Here is a 25,841-nt window from a genome sequence, read left to right as displayed (position 1 = left end):
TCTAACGCTCACACACACACACACACACACACACACAGACTTCACCTCTGGCTCTCCACGCCCACAGCCATATTTCAGTCTCACCGCTCATGTTTACACAATCTCATAAAGTTGGTACTGTGATGCCAATAAATAGTATATCAGCCAACCTTTGGAATCAGAACAGAATGAGCAGTACATTTCTGGCTCTGCGGTTGAGGAACACATTTTTTTATATAGTTTCAAGTAGCAGCTCACCTGTAACAGATCTGATTTGTCTGGTCGTCATCAAATTGAACACAAATGCACATCATTTTGAATTGTTAGACACTTTTATTTGTTTCTGCCAATAGCACAACAGGTGGCTACACAACAAGGCCTCATGCGTAAACTGACCATAGCATTTAAGTGTACAGCAGCTGCCCTCAAAACACTCAGACTTCACAACAAAGATTGGTCATTTCTTCTCTTGCTAGGATTTATCTTGCATTGAGCTATTATTATTGTATTCTTGCACACGTATAATGTGACGTCACGTCTGTCGGAAGCGTTTTCTCTCTTTCTCAGAAATGTAATATATACTATATGGCCACTCAAAGCATGATGGCACCAGAGAGAATGAGCAGAACATTTAATACACAAACCAAAAAGAAAACAAGAAAGCGACCCAGACTTAGTATAATTGCAGCACTAGCGAGTATATGCATGGTCACTAATCATAGTCTGCTGGCGAGTAGGTAATCCTGACGCAGCCAGCGGCGGAGCGATGAAGTAGATGTGTGGAGAGGAAGGCAGTGAGACAGCTGAGGCAAGAGCTCGCTCCATTGCGGATGGTTAAACACTGCAGCGGAGGAGCTCATGCAGGTACCCGCGAACCGTTTTACTGGGCTCCACCAGAGAGCTGTGGCAGTTGGGATTGTCTTTGATAAGGCTGATCACATCAATATGTAGAGATACACTTGCACTTGTGATGTAAACACAATCATATGTACAGGATATGCACACTATTTACCCACGTGTGAACACAAACAGAACATTTAAAGGCATACATAAATGAAGGATATTTAACGGGATGTTCTGTAACCTACCTGTGTTTCTATACTGTATCATGCATACAGTGTATTCATAAATCTTATAATCCATTCATGATAAACTAAGTAACTAAAATAACCGACATAATGACGTATTCTAAGACCTAAAGGCAATAACGATACATACAAAACGAAGAACAGCAGACCACAGAACAATAGAACTTCTTCTCAGGATTCAATCTGGTGTTGAAGGTGCTACTGGCTAAGACAAAGAACCAGAGTGAGAGACTGTCACAGCAAGGCACGGGAACAGACGAGAGCACGGTCACAACGGTGCACAATGAGCTAATGGTTTGTTTCAGAGGCTCATCTTTTTAAAAACAACACATATTTCCCCTATTAACATGTAACTCCCTTCTTACAATTCCATACAACCACTTAATATGATCACCCGTCATCATTTTGGACGGCAGCTCAGGTCGGCAGGAGTCGCCTCAGTTCTCGGCTGGAGTCTCTTTTTCAGCAGCTGCAGCTGAAAGCGGACGAGCATTGAAGCAAAATCAAAAACTTGCCCAAATATATCTTCTTTATTTGCTTTCTTTCTCGCTTTCAGTCGATCACTAACATCCATCGCTCAAAGGACTGGGGACAGCCCTGCTACTAACTAAAGAGTTGGTGATACACACTATGTTTAAGGTTTTTTCAAAAGAATACTATGAGCTTTCTTTCATACTGTTTGCCACTAGGTGCATTTACTCAAAAATAATCTGCTTGTTTTTACAGTGTTGTTGTTGTATTTGTAGTAGCAAAACATCTGAATACTCCCAAATGTTTTTCTTTGAAATAAGTCAAGAGTTAAATAGTAATGCAAATACTGTTGGATTGTCGTTTTTAATTTTCTCCATCTATTCAACTCTATTATTACTATTCTATTCTATGGCAATCTCGGAACCAATTGGTTTAAAAGTTTTCGCATTGCATTTGAAAGTTTATTTCATTCAAAAGAATAGCAACTGGGAGGAAATAGGCCAACCAGGAGGGTTTTTTAATCAGTGCATGCTTCAAAATCTAATTAAAGGGACAGTTCCAAAGTTGAAGTTAGCTATATTTCCTCTGAGCTCTCTTCATCAATCTAGATTGTTTTGCTGATGTCTAAACTTAAATAAAGTGAATTTAAACCAGCAAGTCAGCGGTCGTTTGAAGTTTACTAAGCTTGATTCTTTTTTCTCTCTCACATACACACATTTGCGGTAAAGTTTAACATGTGCGGACACATGCACACAGAGCTAATCCCCCTCTTACCCCCCCTGTGCAACAGGCTCTGCTAAAGGCAACTCAATTATGGATGTTTGTGTCGCGGTGAGCCAGAGGTGAGGGGCGCTGACGTGTGCATCTTACCCTTGGGGACAATCAGATTCTCCTCTGGTTTCTCCTCGTCACTGGGGGCCCTGAAGAGAGGATCCATAGGTTGTCATAGTAACCTAATCACGTTCGAAAAAGATGACGCAAAACCAAGCCCTTGTTTGCTTGTTAGTTTGCTCCATCAAAAAGGGACTCTGACATACCTGGACTTCTGGTTGATATTGCAGCGGCACCGTCGACCTAGAAATTAGCCAATGATAAAAACATGTAAATATATAAGCATTCCGTATTTTATTTTAGAATAATTTATACAAAATAAACTGTGAATACAAAAAATAATGATTCACTCAATTACTGATAATTAGCTGTAATGGTATTATAACATTTAAAAAATTGAGTGCACGTACACATAATGAAATGATACCCGCACAGAGAGGTTGACTTACTAAGAATGAGAAGAATGCCCAGTGTGAACAACACCACGGCCAATACTAATCCCCCAATCCGCAGGCTCTCATAGTCTACACACAAAGATGATGACGGATTGAGAGGTACCGGAGAAGGAAAAAAACAAATTAAATGTGTCATTCATTGCAAAAAGTAAATGTATGTGTAGCTACTGGACAGTGCTTACAGAAAACACAGATTTATCTAAACTTACCATACTCAAATTCGTTTCGGACTGTTTTCTTGTCATCTGCAAAAATGTAACAGAAACCACATGTTTGGAACCAACGTGTTTTTTGTTAATGTAGTTATAAAACGTTTTTTTTTTCTGTTTATATTTCCCTAATTTCACTTCACTACACTTTGCGTGTGTAGCTAGCAGAGCAATATTGTGGTATGGTAGAATAAGAATAAATTGTTCATTTAAGCTCTATTTGTTTCCTCTTGATCAGCATCATGAGTGGAGGACATTGCTAAAAGGTAAAGAGTGGTCTTCTGCAGCCTTGTGGTGTGGGATTGCTAGTCCAACATGGGTGCTCCTTTTTGGGGGCATGTGGCAGGTGGACATGGGGGTGAGACGCAAGGATGCAGCTCGGATGGTCACGAAATACGGCGTAGATTTGTCGTATCTCACACTGTTGGACCTATTTATTTAATAATTTATTCTTTGCAGCACTAGATTAGATGTGGTATATGTCCCATCCCTTGCGTTTAACTGATGGCTTTGGGTTGAACTTTGTATCACTTGTATTAGATAGATTAGAGAAGACTGACAACGGATTGATAATGTATATTTTAAAACACTTGTGTTAGATAGATGTACTTATACTTTATGCATTAGAAGACTGGCATCAGATTAATAGTGTATGTTTTAAAGCACTTGTATTAGATAGATGGACCCACGCTACCCCATGCGCCACCATCACACACATATATATTTTATGTACCAGTACAGCTTCTTTAGCGGCTCTCTTTCCTTCAAAACAATTACTCTGATTTCTTCAACAATGAATTTCAAATCTATACAAGAATCTTATCAACACAGTTGGATCTCGTCATTCTTGGGCTTAATCCATACATTTGACTGTTTGCTGAAGTGGAGCAATCCATAAAGGAGTGATTTGATCTGGAAGCCAATGTGACTGAACAAACGGTGTGTGACCCCGTTAGAGATGCCATCAAGTGTACTCACCCTGCACGCCGATCTCTGAAAGAGCTGAGAGGCAGTGGTTTGAGTCACAGAGTTGAAAGAAAAAAAGTGGAAAAGACAAAGAACAAATGACTTTCACTTGGGAACTATTTGTGAGAAAGACGTCAACACTGACCTTACTCTGCAAGCATCACGTGATCTATCTGTATTGTGTGACTGCGTCCCGTGTTTATGCGTTTAAAATGTAATCATACACGTTAAGCAGACTTCACACACACACACAAAGTCAGTGACACAGCAAACCTGTGAAACCCACACACAAAGCCCTAACTGATGTTTTTGCTGCGAGCCCACACCCAGCGAGTGTCTTTTCATGTAACGTCACTGCCTGCCCCGACACTGCCACCCTGTGGACTACTGATACGTGCAAGCATGTGCGTTTGTTTGCCAGTTTGTGGGCGCTTGTGTGAGTTTCGGAGGGGGACTTACCAGCCACACACACCAAGAGTGAGGAGAGGAAGAAAAAAATAGTTTCCATGGCAACTGTTGACATAGAGTAATAATGAGGAAGGGTGAGAGGGAATGAAAGAAGGATGGGGGAAAAAAGGGCCAAAGAGGTTTGTTTTAGTAAGCTTTACTACTCAGGAATCAGGTATCAGGAATCAGGAACATTTATTGCCAAAGTATGTTAGACATACAAGGAATTTGACATTGACGCATTACATTGGACAGTAGAACAATGAGACAATGGACAACAAGACAAATAACAAAGTGCAGGAAAAATGTTCCAAATGTTTAATTGAATTCAAAACAACACGACACATAACATTCACACACATTCAATGTTGTATATGTAAAAGAGTCATAACAGACAGTACTGGCTATATCCAAACGCTGCAAACATGTTTCTTTTCCTGCCACAGATGACACTCTCCTCCCTGTGGACATCACACAACCTTGGCCTATTTCCATGTAGGCTATGCAAAGCAATGGCAGTGTTTCCTGCCAAATGTAAAGCAGGAGCCATTTCGACTAATTTATCTACAAAATGTTCACCGCTAACACACAGCACCCTATTTTCCCTCATAATATGTGCAAGTGGGAACTAAACTGTGATCAACATCTAAACAGAAGAGACTCAGTGGTAAGCAAATGTGTATTTATCATTGATGTTTTTCTAAGTCATGAAGCGATATGGTTGGTCTGATTCCCTGCTCAAACCGTGTTAGAGTTATGGTTCAATGTAGGCAAAAGCAGATGGGTAACAAGATTTGACGGTGATATACTGATGAGGCCTGTTCAAGTTCAACAGTAAAATTATACCAAGTGACAAATCTGCAAAGAAACATACAGCCTCAGGTATCAAGCCTTCAAGAGCCCCAAAGTGTTCTTTAAATTAGGCTTTTCCCTTATTCTTTAGCAGTGCCACCTCGCTGCCTACATGGCATCTGACTCTGTCTCAGTTCTAGAGAACAGATTGAATTACAGTCAATAGCAGAGCTACCGAGACAGCAATTCGCCCTAGTTGGGATTTTTATGTCGGCGCATTGTATATTTAATCTTTGTCATCTAGCATCCGACTGGTAACAAAGACAATTATGAAATAGTGTGGCACAAGATGAAAACGGAGAACCCAAAGGCCTTTGGCATATACTAGACAAATGGCATCTATCCTTAAGATAAAAGTACACCCATTGGGACCTTGGACTTAAAAGTTAAAGGAAACATTTAGCTGGGATTATTTGCATGGAAGTTTTAATGTGTCTTATTCATCCTAAAAAAATACACTTGTTCATTCATGGTTCTTCATGGAAGAAGAAATGATTATTGATAAGAGTAGACCCTTGATGTACCAAAATTCGACCAATACAGTGGTGGCTGGTCCATAGAAAGAAATGGGGCGTGTCCCTACTTTGAAAAAAAAGATTATACTTTTTTAAAATTATACTAAAAATACATTGTAGAAATAGTATTTCTGTTTTTGAAACGTGGAATTTACCCAGTAATATTTGTAAATTAAGATATCTGTTCAAAATACATGCTTTTCCTTCACGTCCTCTGCGCGTGTCTCAGCTGGGCTCGGGCCGTGTCTCAATGCGGCGGGACAAAGAGGCAGTTTAGCCAATCACTGATTAAAGTTAATGAGTGACATTCTAATTTCAGAGTTATGAAATACCTTCAGTTTTGGCCACGCTGCGCTCTCGTCAGGACGCCAATGTTTCCCAACATTACAAAGAGCAGACAACGGACCGGCGGGAAAGGGGAGCCGACGCTTCTGTAGAGATGCTACACCGGCAGGTTTAGCTAGCTAGTTAGCTACGTGCTAACGGCGTACATACGCGCATCGCAGGCGTGCCTGTGTTGGGAAGTGGCGGCTGGTTGACTGCAGCGAAAACTCTGTCTCGTCGACATGTTAAAGTCAACATCGCGACCCAGCTGCGACGCACACAGGACAGCGGTGAGGACACACAACCAGGACGTGGATGGAAACGGGGACATTTTATCCAAAATAACACATTGTGTGAAGTTTCGTGGGGTTTGAATTAGTCTTTCCTCAACACACTGTTTATATTTTCATATATATACTGTATGTATATATGTTCTAATATATTTATCCTTTAGTATAATCGATTCATGATATTTATTGTCGGTATTTGTAGTAGTTACAAAATAGTAGTTATATCATATTATGAATATTGTTTTTAGTTATATATATACATATCCATTAATATACCGAATTGTTTGAATAAGATGTCCTTATTATGTTAAACTGTTGGAATACATGTTAAATATTTAGCTGCAAAGTAATACTGTGTGTTTGATACCTTTTTTGCATTGAGATATTAATGAAACTGATTGGCTGGCCCTAACAAAATAAAATCCACCAGCCGCCACTGGACCTATCCCCACCTGTAGGCCATTTAGTTTTAAAAAATACTTGGAAAGTGAATGGCTGAGGGGAATTTAGGTGGCTGAAACCTAACCCTTACACTCTACTGAAACTCAAACACTGTCCTCTTTTGTTTAGATGTGTATTCATGTATTTTGATTCTTAGAGTTTCTACACTGACATTTTGACGTTTCTACATTTGCAGTATTCATATTCTACAACCAGATTTTTCGTCTTCACTTTATTACATTTTATACTTGTCAAAATGTCCTTTTCTTACCCTCAAATAAATAATAATAATAAAGACAATAAGGTGATCACAGTAAACAATGGGTGTTTGGCACCACGGCAGTGCCAAATGTTACGCGCTGCTATCCAATGCCAGCCTCTCTCTCCCTCGGTATCAAACATGTCACCTGAGCAGTTGACACTCCCGCTTCCCATAACTGTTCTATTGTTGAGCAAATATCCAGTTTCACAGCCCGCCTCCCCTTTGTCCGCGACGGCACAACAAGAAATGGGCGGCCAGGGTTACTGTGCATGTTCAGGGAGGACAAGGAAATCAGTCAGTCAGTCAGGCCGCGAGGCTGTTTCCCTGTGATGTGTGGACATGCAAAGGGCCGGATGGAAGACGGAACACAGAGGGACAGAAATTGTCTGGCGAGTGCAGACAAAGGTCGTGCAGAAGAGATACTGTCTGAGGAGTGAGGGAAGAAGAAAGTTGCATGTCCTGTATAAAGTACACAGCATTAAAAATGAAGGTCAAGGAAATGTGGCGAGGCAATGGTGAAAGGAAAAAAGAGGAGGCCAATCGACGAGATAACACAACCAAAAGCACATGAGGCAACAAAGTGGCACCAGAGCAATCAAAAGTCTCTAAGACATGGACATATCAACGAACCTTTCACCACATACTGGTTTAGGAAATGTGTCTCAGACAAGCTTAAGATCAGATACACACACGAACATCTAAAATGGAGGCGGTTGAACGACTTTATGGGAAAAGTTGTCAAGGTCAGACCACACATCCTACATCACCCGCATAACCTTTGTGAGAGTTGCCCCCCCCCCCCCCCCTCCATCCCATATCTTTCACAATAATGACCTTACATCACCATGACAACAATGTGCATCGTTACGTGGGGTCCACTAATCCCCATGGTAACAGCTGCACCTGAAAATATTCTTGCACCGATGGAGAAATGGTGGCGCGAGTTTGCACATGAACAGGAGCGCAGGGCGTGGCACACCGCTTTTAATTCAGAACAAGACGCTTCCACTCGGTTTCCACGCCATCTCTGCACCCGCTTGCGTGGTTAAATGAATCTCTCTCTCTTTTTTTCGTACGGCGCCGTTTAAATGTGCGTTACACTCCGACAACAACATACTCAATATGGCAGCGCTATTGCCATCTGTCACGTTAAATAGAATTGTCACAGCAGCGCTTTAATCCAACACCCGAGTCGTGACGTGCGTCGTTCAACCTGTGGATCACCCGAGGGAGCCTTTCTCACCGTAGCGCGCAAAACACCCCCCGAGAGATTTGGTTTGTTAATGGACAGTTACAATTGCAGTCACAGAAAGTCAATCTCACGCTCCTTTTTGTGGCTGTTTTTTTTTTTTGGCAACGCAACAGGGTTACAGTGATCAGTGCCAGCGGAGCCTTCCTCATTCCATTTTTCATGATGAACAACAAGCAGTCCTCTCTGGGAAGCGGACGACACCACGGATCACGTCCATGGGCGTGGAGAAATGAATACTGTGAATACGTGGGTTAAATATGGCACATTATTTTGACTGATGGTCGTGATTCATTTCAAATCCTGACCTACAAATGCCTCTATTTATTTACACAGGAGTGCTCAAAACATGACATCATTATTGTTGTCATTAAAATGTGGGTTCCCTTTCAAGCCGTCTTTGGTGGCACCTGATAAAACACAAGGAGAAGAAATCAACTTACCGCTTGTTTGTGCAGGTCAACACACCTCTATCCAAGCTAAAAAAAAATAAAAAAAATCAGACAGCTTGTGTCACAAGGCTTTTTCCAAATATGATCATCTGTCAATATGTACACTGCCCACGTCGACTTGGAGCTGGAAAAATAGATGTGATGGATAAATATGTGACTCCTGAAGGGAGTGACTGCTTATTCAATGCTCCTCTCTCGCCTCTCTCTCTCTCTCTCTCTCTCTCTCTCTCTCTCTCTCTCTCTCTCTCTCTTTGACATCATACACCCCAAGTATTAACAGCCTCATGTGTGTGATTGACAGCTGTTGATAGATTAACTGCATCACAAGAATCTTCCTTCATCTTTATTTTAGTGATGCTCAGTGATCAGTGAAACAACAATGGACATAACTCTCAAATACATCTCATGAGAACAATTTCTGTGAACCTTCACAGGGTGTGTGATTATAAGGGGAGGTTGAGATGCATGGACAAGTGGCAGCTCAGTGAGAGGGACAAGGGTCCCACTTGGTTCCTTTCCACACAAAGTGTATATAAAGTGTCTTTTTTTTACTTCAATTTGTGAAACAATCGTCTCGATAGAAAACCCTGATATGTGTCCACACATCATAAATCATGTATTAAGAGTCTCATTTTCAAACAAAGGAGATCACAGTATAGGGGAAATCTTGCTTGAAAATAAAGTAAACACAAGTATACTTCATGACTGTGACCCCAAGAGGCAGAATATAATCAAGAATGCTAGACTTAGTATTGGTCAGTGCATTGATTGGTGTTCATCAATAATCAGGTGCCGGTGCCAAACGACAGCGGATGATGCAGAACACAAGACAGAGGTCCACTGGTCATCATGTCGTTGGGGTAGACCTCCAGCAGGGGACAAAGGGACATCACTGTATCTTTTTCTGTAAGGGGCACAGGTGTGTAGATGGTGAAAAGCGGCAACTTGAATCGAAGTGCATTCGAGTCATTTGCACGTACAGTATTCCTACCTGCATGTTGCTGTAGATCCAAGGCAGAACACTAGTGACCCTGGTGTAAACGCCAGGTTTGTTTCTATTACCACAGCCAGATCCCCAGCTGGTGATCCCCAGCAGATACCAACGCTCCATATTCTGACACACCAGAGGCCCACCGCTGTCACCCTGTCACAGTTCACACATAGTTAGCTTTACTCTAAAGTTGGCTGGATGTTAAAAGCACGATGCATATTCATCTGATGAACAGACATCTGTCCCTTGTAATTGGCTGCTCACCTGACAGGAGTCTTTGCCTCCTCTCAGGTCCCCGGCACAGAGCATGTGTTTAGTGACGGCACCTGCGTACACACTGCGACTGTTGCACACGTTTGTATCAATGAGGTCCACAGCCACTTCCATCAGGTCCCTGGAGACAGTGCCTACGTTGGAGAAAACAATATGCTCATTTATTTAGAATGCAAGGCTCTAAAATATGTCAGAAATAGTGACTGTCTGTATTAGGGTATGCAAATATGCATTGGTTCATTGATTAATAAATGCTTTAGTGTTAGGTGCATATTACTCATGGAAGTCCTTCATTTATTTCTTATAAATTAGACATGTTCCCTTAGGGGCTCCATGCATTTCCTTTCCCCTTGTGGTGATAGTAGTTCACTGCAATAGACTACTTCCTGACTGCTCTCCCTCTTTAAGAAAGTATGCATGTGTGCTGTAATCTGGTCTAGTTTTACTCATCCTTACTCCATATGAAGTTGACCAGGTTTGTTTTTATAACACAAGTTATTATTGATGTATTCTTGCCAAATACATGGCCATTCATGTTTAATTTCTATAGAACGGAACAATTATAATGGTTGCTTGCTTGCTTTTATAAACCATATTATTAATGTTATACTTCCAGTTAGCCCAACTCTATAATCTAGTTTACCTGATCCCGCCTCAGTGGTGCCAAAGCCTGTTGTCCAGCACTGGGTTCCAGCGGCCATTTGTTGGTTGAAGGCTGGCAGACAAGCTGGCTGGATTTTATCTGGAAAAATAAAAATATAAATATTTGACACAGCAGCAATAGTGTGTTCTTGAAAAAATATTACTATAGAATGATGCACAAAGTATTACTGTGGACTCAGAGCAGACCCTGGTCAGCTGGCATTCTATCCCCCACAATGTCATATACTGTTTATGTGAACACGTATTCCCTCCCCATTAAGCAGGTATTGTTCCATTCCCTGACTGTTCTCTCGCTGCATCAAACTTGGAAGATGAGAACTAACCAGAGGCCTTACAACAATATACCTTACAACAAAATTCTGTCAGCAGCCTCAACTATGAAAGCCTTTACATTGTTTTAATAAAACAAAGATGCAACCAACCATTGTAACTAACTGGAGATGCCAGTTGGAGCAGGGCGACGTCCTGGTCATTGCTGTTGCTGTCATAGTTCTCATTGAGAATGATCCTTTCAACAGAGTAGGACGTGACTTGGTCATTTAGTGACACAACTCCAATATAGGCTCTCCAGTTTTGAGCCAAAAGAGCCAAAGTGTTGCTTCTAAGACACAGAAAGAAATTTTTTTAATGGAAAGTAAGCACAAATAATTAAGCACAAATAATTATGAAAATGTTCATAATGTTCATAGGGTCATATTGCATCGCAAATAAAATTTGTCATTACACACATACATTCATAGAATACATTGTAGAAAGTATGAAAAAACAGATTTGCCCATCACCTTGGGAAGCAGTGAGCAGCAGTCAGCACAAAGTCAGGAGAGATGAGGACTCCTCCGCAGGTGTGGGATCCTCTGTAGCGCAGCGACACCTGCCAACGCCAGTCTCCCACCGCCGCCACGTTTCCCCCAATAATCCTGGAGGTGGAAGACTGCCGACCGCAATCTGGGATCAGAAGGCAAAGTCAGGTCCTGCACATCACCAAAGATGCAGCTAAAACATCCTAAAATGAGGGTGACCAATAATTCTATATTAATGTTTGCTGGGTTTTAGTGAATTGGTGGTTTCATTGTGATGAAAGATTTTATTATTATTTTATTATTTATATGGGCCATATATTCTTTTTTTTCTGTTGAAATTCCACGTCAAGTGGTATTTGATAACTAGTGGTGTCTTCAAATAACTGGATTTGCCTTTAGATTTGTACTATGCATGTAAGACAAGGACAGAGAAAGGGACTCTGTGTGTGACATGTGGCTTTGGGAACAGATGGACGCTCCTTACCAACACACTGCAGGGAGACAGTCTCCTCGCCCGGACAGGACGAGCTGCGTAATGACCGAAATATGTCAGTTATCATCGGTACAAAAAGCAGGAAAATGTATCAACAAGGAAAATGTTTTTTCAACAACTTCCACAAATATCGTAGATATCGGAGAAATCAAAAGCAGGAAGAGTACTTAGGCCACGTTATGGTCTTAATCGATTCCTTTGGTCGATTAATCATTGCAATCCATTTTCACACTAAAGACTCATTTTTGGCGAAGCACAGTTTTACAGATCTGTAAATTACTGGAACTAATTGATTAGTCATTTCTAAAAGAGCACCAGTGTAATTCTACCAAGAATTGTTTTGGTCGAGGAGTTCCCCAGAAGGAGATTGTTTACCTGACTTTAACCAGATTCTGGATCAATACAGATGAGCTGCTGTTCACTGCCAAAGCAGTGGACTGCTGTGTTTTAATTGCGTTGGTGGCATAGGACCTGGAGGTAAAAGGAAAATTAGTTCAGAAAGCTAAAAAAGATAAACTTGCGTTTACGGAGAAAACGTTTCGTCGAAAACAATGTGTGACTGAGCCTGCAAAACTCATTCTGCTTCTGTCACACTGAGACACCCCAGGGAGACACCCCAGGGAGACACCCCAGGGAGACACCCTGCGTAGAATCAATTCAGCACTAAACAAAGAGCTGCAGGTGAGGAGAAATGAGATGTTCAGGGTTAAATTGCAGGTTGGAGACAGAAGCTCACATGAAGACAAATTGGAAAAAATCCGTCCTTCAGTAAAGCCTGAGGGGAATGTTGGAAATCTGCTAGTGTGTCTACAGAGACTATTTCCTGTGCTGTTTAGTATACCTTTGGTTATATTTGACAACATTATAATTGAGTTATGAGTGATCGTTCTTTACTTTCTTAATCCCAGTTGAGCGCAGGTCAGGTCGGCGTAGGTCATGTCCCAGCCTTTGAAGCACACTGGGAGGAAGCGGCCGTCTTCTGATGTCCGGACCTGCAGACCGTTGTTCTCTCCAAACCTCACTGGGAAAAGAAAAAGGACAAGGTGTCTTTTCACTGGGTTGAACTGCACAAGTAAGGTGGAGACCTTTCGCTGTGTGCAATTAAAATAATTATTTTGGTAAAGATTTAAGCTACATTCTTGTTAATAGTAATAAAAAACAAGCCTACTCCTCTAGCCTATTGTTCTTCTGCGTTTGTATCTTTATGGTTGAAATGCACTTATTGTAAGTCGCTTTGGATAAAAGCGTCATCTAAATGAGCGTCATCTTTATGACATGTATTTAACATTTTGAGGATATCTTTGTTGCAGTCACTTTATCTGTCTTGTGCAAATTTCGCTCCAGTGATGTGTGTGTTTGTTTGTGTGTGTGTGTGCTCAGGTTCCTACTCACCACAGTTTTTTTCATCCGAGCCCATTTTGCAGTCATTTATTCCATCACATTCGACATAATTGTTGGTGCAGGTGTCGTTCTTTGGGAAAGGCAGATTTCCCTCTCTGTCGTCATTGGGCTTTTGGTGCAGGGCAACAGCTGCTGCCAACCGGGAGCCATAACGAACTGTTGTTGGGATAGTAATAAGTGGAGTGTGTTTATATTGTTATAATTAACTAAAATGATCTAGACATTAAATAGCTTGAATCAATAAATTTCCCATCTCTCTCTCTCTCTCTCATAATGACCATCAGTTGAATATTTATGGATGTTTTTACCAAATTCATGCATAAAAATGGAATCAAATTTGCATAAACGTTTTTTATTATATTTGCTAGAGCAACACAATTTAAAAAAAAAGTATTATTTTATTTTTCTATATTGAAATAAAGCATTATGTAAAAGCAATAAAGTCATATTTTCCACTATAGTCATACACATTTATAAAGTATACTTTTTTAATACTTTTTAATTTTTTAACTATGAAAAGACAAACAAATCCACTGCCATCAGCACTGCGTTGGCACAGGACATGTTGTGACTTAATGCATACATTGCACCCAGTTGCTACATGAAGGATTTCGATGAGCACATGACTGCCAAGGACAATGCCCAGCGATGTTTATGGATCAACACTCTACCTCCGAGCCAGACGGCCAGTCCCAGCAGCGCGAGCACCACTAAAATTCCCCCTGATCCTCCGTACCGCCGGGCATTACATTCGCAGCATCTCTTCTCCTTCCTGGGGGCTGGAGACAGACGGTACACAAACACACATTCATAATTCTTGGCATGACTCAGTCTCCTTTTGTCTTTCGCTCCTACACCTGCGCCCGTTGTATTCTGAGGAAAGGGAGCTGTGGATGCCACTCACGTATGGACAGTTGGACTTGGGCAGGAGCCACAGGTGGTCCATACTGGGGGATGTATTGTGGATAGGCGGGGGGTGTCAGGCCCGGACCCACGCCGTACACCACCTCTTCGTAGGACTTGAGGGGGGGCTGGGTTTGCACTTCAATGGAATAGTAGGGAGGGGGGTCGTTCTGTGAGGAAAATAGAAAAGACAACCAAGTGAGTAAATAACTAGTGAGAGGTCATGTTTAAAATAAGTCCCTGATTAAATAAAACACACATGTGAGGTCTTTGTCCATTGGGTCATATTTTACCCATGGGAACAAGACACTATATTTAGGTGTAATAATTTAAGTAGATAGACAATAAATAGAAAAAAGGCAATCATCTGAATGTATTTGTTTTCCTGGACTGAGCACAAAGCCTATTGTGCAATCCTAACACTATTATCATGTTTTAACCCCCACCTAGGTAACCATTGCAGCCACAAAGACACGGCATGTGATGTATCCTGGCAACAGTGTCTGAAAGATCATCAGGTTTATAAAGTTCATTTCCTCATTTTTCTGTGCATGATATTTCTCTTTTAGATTCCTGGCTCCAGCAGTATTAAGAACTGCAAACAAAGAACTTTGTTCGCAGTTCACCAATGTCTCCACGCCCATGTTTCTAAAGCTTAATCATTTATCTGGACCAAAATGTGGGTGATAAAACAACAGTGTTTACAGGTGATCATTGTATGTAGTTTTTTTTGTCAGGACACAGTAAGTTTATGTTTGTGTCTGAAGAAGAAAATATGATGTGTTAATTAGTTAGCTTTAGAGCTGCTGGATTTGGTTGTGTTATCAGATTTGTGGTAAATCCAATCAACTGCTGACTCTCGCTCCATATTTAATGTGGCCTGGAAGAAGCATGTATTGAAAATGCCAGACTATTACTTATACTTTGAAAGGTTAGTGAATGGATAACGTCATGACTCAACATGTTTATCCACAATGTGGCCGTGATACCTATTCATTTTCGGGAAAGTTACAGTACAAGGAAGTTTTACGTGAGTCATCTCTGTTATCCTTAGATTCATATGACACACATTAGGTTTAAGATTAATACCGTAGGTGGAACTGCTGTATGTTCACTTACTGATATGAGTTAATACAGTGAGTAGCTTGAAAGTATAGTAGAAGTTTCACATGATCAGTTACTGTTACTTCCATTCAAACACTCTCATTAGTCGTAATCTGAGCATGTTTAAGCGTTAATCTCACTGCTAATGCAGCAAAATCCAAGATTTAGTTTCTCAAAACCAATGACAGCGATACAAAACATACAATAAGCTTCTTCTTTATTCATTACTGTGGCTAACCCTTCATAAAGAAAGGGATGTATCTATTGAGTCGACACTAGTTATGGATCAACCAGCTATCAAATGTAAGGTGACCCAGTTTCCCACACCTTTTAATTGAAACAAGGCGAGTGGAAGTAGGTCAGTGAGCCGGTTTATCACATTTCCAAGCCAAGCCTTGTAGTTAGATCATCCTGCATGGTTTTACAAGACTGCAAAGATTCCAAACATAACACTGGAAACAGAAGTGTCCCGTCATGTTTGTCTGTGGGACATGACATTTCAATCATGTCTTATGTCTTAAGAACATTTAGTGATCAGAGCAGGAATGCAACCAAAACAAATATCTATATTTTAACAGAAGAGTTAGTCAACAAAACCGTATGACCATTTAACTGGCAAACTAAATACATTCTTTGCTTATTATTAATCAAATGTATTCAGCCAATTAAATTCATTTTAGGCAGCTTTTTCGGTTAAACACTTTGTCCCCTGACTCTTAATCCAGATTAAGAATTACTGCGGCACTTGCAAAAGGTGCAATAAAGAAACTGATATCCAATGAAAGCTACACTACCTGAAAATTTAGAGACATTATTTATACTTTTTTAGGATGAACTAAAAATTACAGTACAAAAGTGTTGCACTTTATACATTTAAGAAAGAACGCTGTTGTTGTTGTTTTTTAAGTCCTTTCCTCCCTGCTGCATTGCAGGGAAATTCAAATGAAAAAAACTGCAAAGTTAATAGACAAATAAAAGCACCGGTAAAGAGTAGAGCCAGATAAACCAATTAGCTAGCAAGAAGAAGGAGCTTTTTAATTACCAGGGAAAGTAAATGGGAGAACCTACCGGGTCACGCTCTGCCACCGGACTCAGATCAGCCATGATTGGGGAGTGCGGTGATGCCAGGTGGGTGCAGCCTTGTCAAATCCAGGCGCCCTACCTAGTCGACAAGCAGTGATTAGAGAACTACGGCGCCACATGAACAACCCTACTCTCCTCTGTATTTCTTTCTTCCAGCTCTTTTCCACTCGACTGACCTTCATTTAAGCTGCATAAGGTAGGTCTACCTTCCCTGCCTGTCACCTCCCACTTCATGCAACCATCATTCTCTCAGACCGTCATTCTTTCCTAACGGAGAAGGGCGTGCCCAGTGTACCAAATTCCCACCTGCTAGACCGGTTTTAGTGGCAGTCAGAGAGATTTGGTGGCTGTAGAAGCTTGTTTCACGGTGTCAAGCTCCCCTATGGCTCAGATGACACCAGCTGACCCGTCCCAAAATGTGTTTTTCTCCACAGAGAGAAAACCGGACTTGCTTTCCCATCCAATTTTAACTCTAGTTTGAGTTTAATGCGGAATGCACATAATAATACAAATAAGGTCATACAATGCATACAAGGAAATGCTGGTAAAAAGAAAAGATGTGTCATTGAATGTTACCCCCCCCCCCCCCCCCAAAAAAACATAAATAGATAATACATATACATGTATATAAGGCATTGAGGTGCCCTAGGCGCATTCCACACAACAACAATGTCCCGGATTTGAACCTGGCGAAGGACCTCTGAAGCACATAATCCTTCAACCTCAGTGCACATTTCCTTTGACACAGCTCAGTACAATAACACACTAAAGAAAAATCTCTCTATTTCCATGAATGTTAAGCAAATAGAGCATAAACTTTCATAATATTAGGGCTGAAATAAAACACCTGATTGCAAGACCACAAGGTTGAATGTGTAACTCAACTACAGGTTGTCATTAGAAACAGTAGCCATGTGCATGCACACACTCATTTATGTGCCAAGTGACTTGTGACCGAAGTCCCCCCCTTGAGAAAACACCAGATGACATTTAAGTGGCGTCCCCCAGTCCATATTGACTCAGCATGTCTCTGTCCTTCTGAAGGACAGAAACCAAAAGGTGACGCTTGCAAACAGATATATGATGTGTGTTTGCATTTACCAGGAAGTAAAACTCGTGTGAAATGGAGGTGAGAAACAAAGAGGGGAAGCATGGGGGCATTTTCAGCTGTAATGGATAGATAAGGGCTTTCTCAGAATTTATAAGTATATTTATAGAATATATAAATATAAATCCTTTAAACAAAGCACAGAAAAATGATCAACTAATGATTGACTTCTCCTGAGCGGCTACGTTATATGTTTTTAGACGCCGTTCTGAAGGCAATCAAACAGAAATTGTTTGGTCTTAAGACAATGTAAAGCAAAAGGTAGAGACAGTGAGATACTTGATCCAAATCTAAACATCCCTTTAGTTAAATCCATCATGTAGTTTCCGTCTCCAGCCTACGCAGGAAGAATACAAATGTATGTGAAGACTGTGGTCCTTGTTTGAAGCTTTGCACATACTAACAGTCAGACAAAGGTTATTTTCTCTTCTCGTTTGGATAAAGGATTATGGTGACCAGTCGAATTACATTTGAGTCATTTATCAAACGATCATACTTATCAACTCAGAATAACCTTTATGTCACTCATTTCCTTTTAAAATCCTTTTATAACACACTATTTCCACTCCAGAAATAGTACTAGTGTACTATGGAATAAAGTTGCATAATCACTGTGCTTTCTGATAGAGATAGAGATATTGCTTCTCTCAGCTACCTTCAACATTGCTCTTTGCAAAAACCACCTGCAAAGCTTCCAACCACAACTGAGGTCACAGGTTTACAGAAAAAGGTCCAAAAACACGTGATGCTATAGTCTTAAACACACGTACGTACACACACACACACTAAAAGGAAGCAAATAAAAACAGGTGCCGATTATACATTTTTCATTATTCAAAACTAAAACGTTTATTTAACAGAAAACCCCTAACGGCTCCAATTACTAAAAGTGAAAGGGGAATCCCTAAACGCTTCCCCTTTCTTGTCTCTGACCTGTGCAGCCCAACACTGAAAGCCGTGAAGCTACAGAGAGTGAGGAAAGGGGAAAATAAAAGGCGAAAGAGGAAGGTGAACATCTGCTGAGAGAGAAGTGTGGGATGAAACTTGCTGTAGAGTCACTGACACATCAGTCACAACAGGAAGCGCGTCATGCGAGGGGGAGGGGGGTTGAGCAAGAGCGGAATGTATATTTTGGGAGACCTATTCAAATAATTAGGCAGAAAAAACAGTCTCCTCTTCATACATCTTTCACCGATGAACAGAGAACACGTCAGTGAGCTGCTTCTCCACTGAATGCATCCATCGTTACCAAGTTCATCTGAACTGTCGCGCGGACTCGCTGTGGAGGAAATATGATTTGGTTCACTGGTGATTGGATTAAGGACCTTTTATGGTGGCCACTGCATGAATTATGATTGAATGACAATTCCTCTCCAGACACCAGACATGGATATGAGCATTAAGACACCGCTTCTTGTCTTCCTAAATGTCTACATACATTTTGTGTCGGGTAAGTGAAACGTTTTATTATAAATGATCTGTTTTATTTATCCTATTTTGTATTCCAATTATTTTTACTGTCGTTTTCCTTTTCAGTCGAAATGGGAAAAAAACAGTCAAATACAGACAAAATGTTCAGTGTGTTTCCAAACTTATGTTTACATTTTGGTTACCATTATGAAGGACATGGGAAATGTATTGCAAAATGTCATGCTCCACTCTGTTCATCAGACAAACCCCCCCCCGCCCCCCCCGGTGTCACTATTATCAGAGATCCCATTGAGGATATGCAAAATTGCAGCATTTTTTCCATCAGCCTGAGTTTCCTTTTTTCTTTTTTTCTGTTTTTAGTTTTAATGAAATGTAAATGATTGTGTAATATTTTGCTCGGATTATTCGTGATCATTTTTTCATTTACAATGGCAGGATTGAACCTCCCTCAGCCTGACAAACTGGTCGTGACAATTTTGGATGGGGAGGTAATAGTACATTGGAGACATCCTGCAGAGCCCCCATCGAACTTCACCTACAATGTACAAATGGGAAAGTATGTTTAACTTTTACATTAGTTACATTTTGCAATTCAGACTTTATTCTGTACTTTTTATCATACTGAGCTGCTGTCAGTTTGTGACTGGTGTTTTCCGTCTGCAGGTACGATGGTGACTGGGCCACGGTGGCCAGCTGCACCGGGATAAAAAGGACCTACTGTGAACTTAGCGGCCTCCTACATGACTATCGCTCTAAATACAAAGTCAGAGTTCAGCTGGTTGCGGGAGATGACGAGTCGCAGTGGACACAAAATAGATTCCTCCCAAATATGAGTAAGAATAGTTTGATTGGATCTCAGTGAACCAAGGTTTTCTCCATCCGTCTGTTTTCTTACCTCTCTCTTGTTGGTCCTAAAGGTGAACTGCAGCCTCCCTCCTTCACCTTGTGGGCAACGTCCAGCACTCTGACGGTTTATGTTCACCCAAAACCCATTCTGAAAAAACTCTTTCCTTATGGGCTCACCTACACCATACACCTGGAGGAGAGGGGACAACATAAAAAGGTATAATATATGAAATAATGTAAGGCAGCAGCCACCCTTCCGACTAACGAAAGCACCCTTAAATCGATCGAACAGCGGAACTGTTAAAATTGTCCCAGGCTGTATATTAAGATGTGATCTAAATACAACGCTTGACCTTTTCAGAACACGACAGCGTACCTGACTGATAACACAGAGGAAGATCAGAGGACCAAATCTTTCAGTTCTCTCCACTGGGGACGAGAGTACTGTGTCAGCATCAAAGTAGAGGGCATCGGAGCCCTGTCCACCAGTAGTCTGTCCCCTAAACAGTGTCTGCTGCTGCCAGACCAAGGTAAGAATACATTTCCCAAAATGTCACTAGTGGGAAAGTAAATCTACAGTTTTGACAGATAAGTCCTTGCTACTATTAAACTTGTCCCTGTTTTTGTTTGCTACAGAATGGTACATGATTGCTGTGTCATCCTTATCTGTTCTGGGTGTGCTGGCCAGCATTGCTATTATGGCAACCGTTGTCCTGTGTTACCTGAAACGTCCAGAGAAACCTCCTGCCTCATTGGTAAGTACATTCAAAAACAAAGCACAAGGACACATTTAAAAAACCCAACTTGTACTCCCGACCATGTGAAAAACAAAATGATGAAAAGTTATGTTTCTTGCATCACGTTCTTGACACAACTCTTGCCGAGATGTTTCAAGTTGGTCATAACCACATTTCATTCCTAAAGAAGATTTTGTGAAACAACGAATAACAGAACAACACCCTTCTTCTCTCTTCCCACCCCAGAAATTGACTGTGAGTGGCTGGCTTCCCCTCTCGGCGGGAGAAGGGAACATGGAAGTTGTTACAGACAGAGGATGGTTCCTGTCAACCTTCAAAACAGAATTGAAAAACTGTGTCAGCGATCCAGCGACGCATGATACAGTGAAAGAGGAAGACGTAGAGGAGGACATGAGGAACAGCTTGGACAGCGGCCTCGGCATGGAGTCCAATTCTGCTACAACCAGCGGAGGAAGTCCTCCGGTGAGACAAGAGGACAGTGGCTGCGGGAGTTTAGGAGAACGGGAGAGCTCCACCAGCTGTCCCACGGACTACCCTCTGAAGGACCACGGGGCCACAGGGGTTCAGAAGAGGGACGATAGTGGGCTGGAGCTGTGCTGCGAGCTCGATTCTTCATCCCTCAAGGCGGCTGGCAGTGATTACCGCAGCCACGGCTGCTCTGCCGTGCAGATTCAAGTCTGCGATGATGAGGAGCAGTTCAAGCAGAGGCTCCCTGACCCGGGTTTGGCTGAGGTGGTCTCAGGGTACCGGGCTGGCCTTCAGTCCTGTATTTGTTCAGGAGCAGGACAGTGCACTTGGTGCCATGAACTGGGACATTATGGAACCGAGGTCATCCAAGGGTACAGGGCCCTGTGTGTGGAAAATGGACTGGTGAGCAGCAAATGTGATTTTGTGGATCCTTACCAAAGGGGACTTACATTTTCAACTTATCCTAAAAAAACACAAATGGACACTGTTGTGGTGGAAGACTTTGAAACTACTTTTATTCAGATGGGGGAGATTTTCCCTTTGCTTACGGCTCTATCGCCACCGCCCCCGGTGGACAAAGGCCAGGACTTCAACATGAACAACCTGCCCCTCTCTCTCTGTGACGTACAGCTAATGACAGACTAATGTGCTGTGGAATGCATGGACAACGCTATTTATAAAATCATTGCCACACCCTCCCAACTGAGTACCATGGTCATTCATTTCCGTTCCCTAACACAACCCTAACACAATCCTACACAATCATTCAAATACATAATACGTTTGGAAGCAGTAGTCAGTTAGTCAGGAAACCAATGTGAGGCCGCACAGCTGCTGACTGGCAGCCGTTGGTTCTGACTGGAGTCTCTGCAGCTCTTAGGGTTGTAAGAACATTAGGTCAAAGCCCTTATTCACCCGTGTTTAAACTCTGTATATTTACAAAACGACAATATGTCGGAAGTGAAACCGGCGTGGGGAGCAATGCTGAGAAACAGTTCTTGGACATTTTGTGACTTTGCCTGCTCTCTCCTACGCTGCCATGTTTGTATCCCCCGCATGACTCTCGAATCCCCGGAAAAGTATTCATTTTTTCCCCCCCCTATCCAAACATCAGTTAAAACAACCTAAGGGCCATTTAAGGTGAGAAACAAAGGAGAAAGCATAGCTTTCCCTTTTTCAATGATGTACGGGACATTTTTGTCATACAGTAAACAGCCGAAACAGCCTAATAGCATTATTTCTTCAGACGTTTCCCTGATAAATTATTTATTGGGTACTCATTGTGTATTTATGTGACCTGTATGTCAAACAAATAAACTGGAATGCCCTGCGAATCAACATTTAACAAAGTGAAACTCTCTGCGGGGGGCGGGAGGGACTCAGCAGCTGTACTTCTTGTTTTGTGGAATCTCCATATAGAAATTCTGTGAACAGGAACCAGAAAGGGTGTTTTTTCAAAGGTTCTCGATCAAGAAGACTTCCTCCGTCTCTCAGTGAGATCCAAAAAGTCCTGCTTCACGTTGAATAGAGTACGAAGTATAAAGTATTGTCTGCAGGGCTGAAGTTAACCCAACATGTGTCTCAGGGAAATAACAACTACAACAACGCTGTTTTGAAACATCCCCCTCGATGAAGCAGATCCAAGGCAGTGTTGGTGGAAAATCATGTGACCTTCTTGACTACAAGGGAAGTGAGAAAACCTTTGGCTAAGCCTAAAAGTTGCCAAACAAATCCATCTTTAAACTGAAAGCATCCCATTACTGTTTGTTTAGAGATGTAGATCACAGTTCCTCTTCTATTTCTTACCACCTACCAGTGGTTGCTCTTAGGAGGCCTTTAAGAAATGATTTGCCCCTATCCTACCACTACGTGCACTACCAGTACCAGAATATTATTATTATGTGACTGCCAGTGGCTCCGACAGTTCATGCAGTTCATGGTTAGTCACGTGATATCTGCAGCTGGGCTGTAACCACCACAGCTGCAGATAGTTAACCAAAATATTTTATTTACTTAAAAAATGTCTCAAAGGGTAAAGGAAATGGCTGAAAGTTTTGAGGAGACTCTCAACTGATCACCATTTACAGGAAGGGCTGATACCACAAAGGCGTAGTGGTGCCGTTTCTCACCTCTGCCCAAATTCACCTTTCACGACTAAGCCACAGCGAGACAGGCTCAACTGTTGAATTTGCTTTGGTATAAAAAGCCTACCTAACGTCTAGTTGCATTGGTGTGCATGTGCAGAGGAGGAAGCCAGGAGTCGTCTGACGCCATTCTGATGATACTCACAAACTACTAAGTGAGAGAAGTTGACCTTTCTCACCCTGTAGGCAGCTTATAAGAAAAACATGAAATACAGACAAACATGTATCAGTTTAATTAGAGGAAAAACTCTGAGGCATAATTCCACCATCCAAAGAAAGTATCAAGAAGGCAGTAGATAGAAGGAAGTCACATGCAGTTTACAAGAACAGCCTGCATGTTGCTGTGGTTAAGCTGTTGAAACCATGCCTTCGCCTCAACAGTTCTTCTCATCTCAAGCAGTACGCTTTTGTTTCTCTGTAGTAGGCGTGTGTGTGTGTGTGTGTGTGTGGGTGCACCAAGCCAGAAAATGTCAGACGGAGACAGTTATATACACATCTATATTAATTTGCCTTCATTACAATTAGATACGAGCACACAGTAGCATGCAATGCTTTCAGTCTCAAAGTGAGCACTTTGTTTTCAGGGTAAAGTTGGCCAGTAACACGTTTTCAAAAGCTTGACAACAAACGAATGTCAAAAAATCATCGTTATATCCCTCTTGAGTATTCAGGGAAATGACATCAACACAAGCCGTAGCAGCAAAACACAAAGCGGAATAGAAAACAGACGAGGAAAGAGACGATTGGTAGGAACGTGACAGACGACGGGTTCCGTCGCGGCGGTGCTTTCCAACTGCCACCAGGTCAGCCGTCACTTTGTGATGCTGCTGAAGGAGAAGGGAGGAGGAGACTTCTTCTTGCCAACTTTGCTGTAGACGGAAAGATCAACGATGAAACACATGAACGCGGGTGAACGCGGCTTGAAATTTGAATGGCCCGTAAGAAAAAAAATCCACTTACCTGAGAACCTTTTCTTTCAGTGATGGCTCTATATAGAAAAAGAAGATGGAGTAGATGTGCATTTTAGTGTGAAAATAGTAGAAGTAATGACATATTTTGGTTTTGGCAACTGTATGTATTTGTCAATGCTCATAGCGTAGAAAGATTACACACATATTGTCAACACCTGTATCATAGTTGCTTCAGTATGAAAAATGTTCACAGGGGTCTATTGTGGACTGGATTATTTGGGTTACTCCCTGATGCATATCTGAAACGTGGGCATGTAAAACCAAACACATCCCTGTGGCTCAATAACTCTTGAGGGGAAAAAAAACCTGGTGTGAAACAAACACTGGAATTCTTTTCACCTTTTTTCTTGCAGAGTTTTTTGCATTTGTACTTGCAGCAGAATTGAAAAATGCCAATGGAAACGAGGATAGCCAAAACCCCGAAGCCAACGGCAACACCTACAGCCGTCGAGTTCACGCTGCTCCCTTCAAATTCAAAGAGGTCATTGGATTTTAGACATAGATTTAACACAGATTATTTTAGAGACTTTTGGAGAACAATATACAGACCAACCAAAGGACAAAAATTATTTTCGAGGTGTTATAAGGTTGTATATATCTGTTCATTATGAGTGAATATTCAATGTGATGAAATTAGATTTGGAAATCAATCTCGTAGTATAATAATAATATAGTTCATCTGCCTTCATCCGCCTCTGAAAGTATGAGAGAAGTTAGAAGTTCAGAGGACTTTAAGGGACACAAAAAACAGCTGTGACTTGATGTAAACAGCAGAGACTTCTGGTACATTGTTCAGCAGTATCGGATGGAGAACTATTTATTTTAAAGCAAGATTATAAGTACTGTATAGTATACTATAACATTTTTGTAAATCGTGTTTAAATCGTGTTTAAACCTGTGTGTGTAACAGGAAACAAGCAGAGCTCAATAACATGTGATGTGTGAATCAAACCTCAAAAGACAATCACTCCAAAGCAGTTCTGTATATTTAGTTATATTTCAAGTGTCCAGCTGGATCACTACGTAGAGACATTTTCTGTTGGTTCACAGCTGGTTCCCAGTTACACAAATGAAAGACTCTTACCACTATTCCCCATAGCCGGTTAGCTGGGATGAACAAAGGTATTTCTTGTATGTCTTCTCCTCTCTTCCCAGTTCGTTACGTGTTAAACCTAATGAATTAACTTGCTAAATCATTAGTTTTGACTGAAGATCAGAGACAGAGTATTCTCGCCTAGACTTCAGTCTACGTCTGCCTGTCCATGTCCCCATACCAGTCATTCTTTTAAACCGGTCCGTCTTCTTTCTTTCTCCTGCCTCTCTTCTACCTCACTTCTTAAGGAGCATATGTTGAAAACGATTCTAACCGAGGGCCTGCTGCTTCTCTCATCGACATTTATTCTTAGAATGCCATGCTTCAAAATTAACATTATTTGATGCTGTGCAAAGCAACAACTTTTTAGATGTTTAACTGAGATCCAGCTTCAAACTTAAACCTGAGATATCTATTTTTGCAACCAAATCAACAACATGAGCCTTTTTCTTGGTCCCCCAGCTTCTCACAGCTCTGACA

At 41.4% G+C, this 25,841-nt stretch overlaps 3 protein-coding genes across 3 annotated transcripts; 1 reads left to right on the top strand and 2 right to left on the bottom strand.

Moving 5' to 3' along the window:
• Positions 1-292: 292 nt before the first annotated feature.
• fxyd6 (FXYD domain containing ion transport regulator 6) lies at positions 293-9,053 on the bottom strand. The gene is made up of 8 exons (XM_037466810.2): positions 8,823-9,053; positions 4,459-4,512; positions 4,012-4,035; positions 3,034-3,069; positions 2,819-2,893; positions 2,576-2,612; positions 2,409-2,458; positions 293-1,542 (listed from the first exon to the last, which is right to left on the bottom strand). Exons 2-8 carry the CDS (start codon positions 4,505-4,507, stop codon positions 1,505-1,507), a joined length of 309 nt encoding a protein of 102 aa, XP_037322707.1. The 5' UTR covers positions 4,508-4,512; positions 8,823-9,053; the 3' UTR covers positions 293-1,504.
• Positions 9,054-9,165: 112 nt separating this feature from the next.
• tmprss13a (transmembrane serine protease 13a) lies at positions 9,166-16,735 on the bottom strand. Its single transcript, XM_037477670.2, has 13 exons — positions 16,528-16,735; positions 14,357-14,525; positions 14,124-14,231; positions 13,444-13,608; positions 12,946-13,072; positions 12,427-12,522; positions 12,043-12,086; positions 11,541-11,703; positions 11,181-11,359; positions 10,739-10,837; positions 10,087-10,229; positions 9,823-9,975; positions 9,166-9,735 (listed from the first exon to the last, which is right to left on the bottom strand). The coding sequence occupies exons 1-13, from the start codon at positions 16,561-16,563 to the stop codon at positions 9,721-9,723; spliced, it is 1,497 nt and encodes a 498-aa protein (XP_037333567.1). The 5' UTR covers positions 16,564-16,735; the 3' UTR covers positions 9,166-9,720.
• A 2,044-nt stretch (positions 16,736-18,779) lies between these two features.
• On the top strand, positions 18,780-22,479 carry il10ra (interleukin 10 receptor, alpha). The gene is made up of 7 exons (XM_037477657.2): positions 18,780-19,100; positions 19,517-19,637; positions 19,745-19,914; positions 19,999-20,144; positions 20,289-20,457; positions 20,564-20,682; positions 20,911-22,479. Exons 1-7 carry the CDS (start codon positions 19,010-19,012, stop codon positions 21,796-21,798), a joined length of 1,704 nt encoding a protein of 567 aa, XP_037333554.2. The 5' UTR covers positions 18,780-19,009; the 3' UTR covers positions 21,799-22,479.
• The last annotated feature ends 3,362 nt before the right edge of the window (positions 22,480-25,841 follow it).

This window comes from Pungitius pungitius, chromosome 3 (assembly GCF_949316345.1).
Source record: "Pungitius pungitius chromosome 3, fPunPun2.1, whole genome shotgun sequence".
Taxonomy (NCBI): Eukaryota; Metazoa; Chordata; class Actinopteri; order Perciformes; family Gasterosteidae; genus Pungitius; species Pungitius pungitius.
Note: the sequence above shows the minus strand (reverse complement) of the source record. Positions and strands in the feature narration are given on the sequence as shown.

What these genes read in the sequence shown, in the direction of transcription:
- il10ra (XM_037477657.2), top strand. Translation starts at nt 19,010, where the DNA reads ATGACAATTCCTCTCCAGACACCAGACATGGATATGAGCATTAAGACA. An exon ending in CTACATACATTTTGTGTCGG is followed by an intron (nt 19,101 to 19,516) that starts GTAAGTGAAACG and finishes TTACAATGGCAG; the next exon opens with GATTGAACCTCCCTCAGCCT. An exon ending in TACAATGTACAAATGGGAAA is followed by an intron (nt 19,638 to 19,744) that starts GTATGTTTAACT and finishes TTCCGTCTGCAG; the next exon opens with GTACGATGGTGACTGGGCCA.
- fxyd6 (XM_037466810.2), bottom strand. Translation starts at nt 4,507, where the DNA reads ATGGAAACTATTTTTTTCTTCCTCTCCTCACTCTTGGTGTGTGTGGCT. An exon ending in TTCAGAGATCGGCGTGCAGG is followed by an intron (nt 3,070 to 4,011) that starts GTGAGTACACTT and finishes ACATTTTTGCAG; the next exon opens with ATGACAAGAAAACAGTCCGA. An exon ending in CCGAAACGAATTTGAGTATG is followed by an intron (nt 2,894 to 3,033) that starts GTAAGTTTAGAT and finishes CTTTGTGTGTAG; the next exon opens with ACTATGAGAGCCTGCGGATT.
- tmprss13a (XM_037477670.2), bottom strand. Translation starts at nt 16,563, where the DNA reads ATGGCTGATCTGAGTCCGGTGGCAGAGCGTGACCCG. An exon ending in TGTCTCCCTGCAGTGTGTTG is followed by an intron (nt 11,704 to 12,042) that starts GTAAGGAGCGTC and finishes TTCTGATCCCAG; the next exon opens with ATTGCGGTCGGCAGTCTTCC. An exon ending in ATCTCCAGTTAGTTACAATG is followed by an intron (nt 10,838 to 11,180) that starts GTTGGTTGCATC and finishes TTATTTTTCCAG; the next exon opens with ATAAAATCCAGCCAGCTTGT.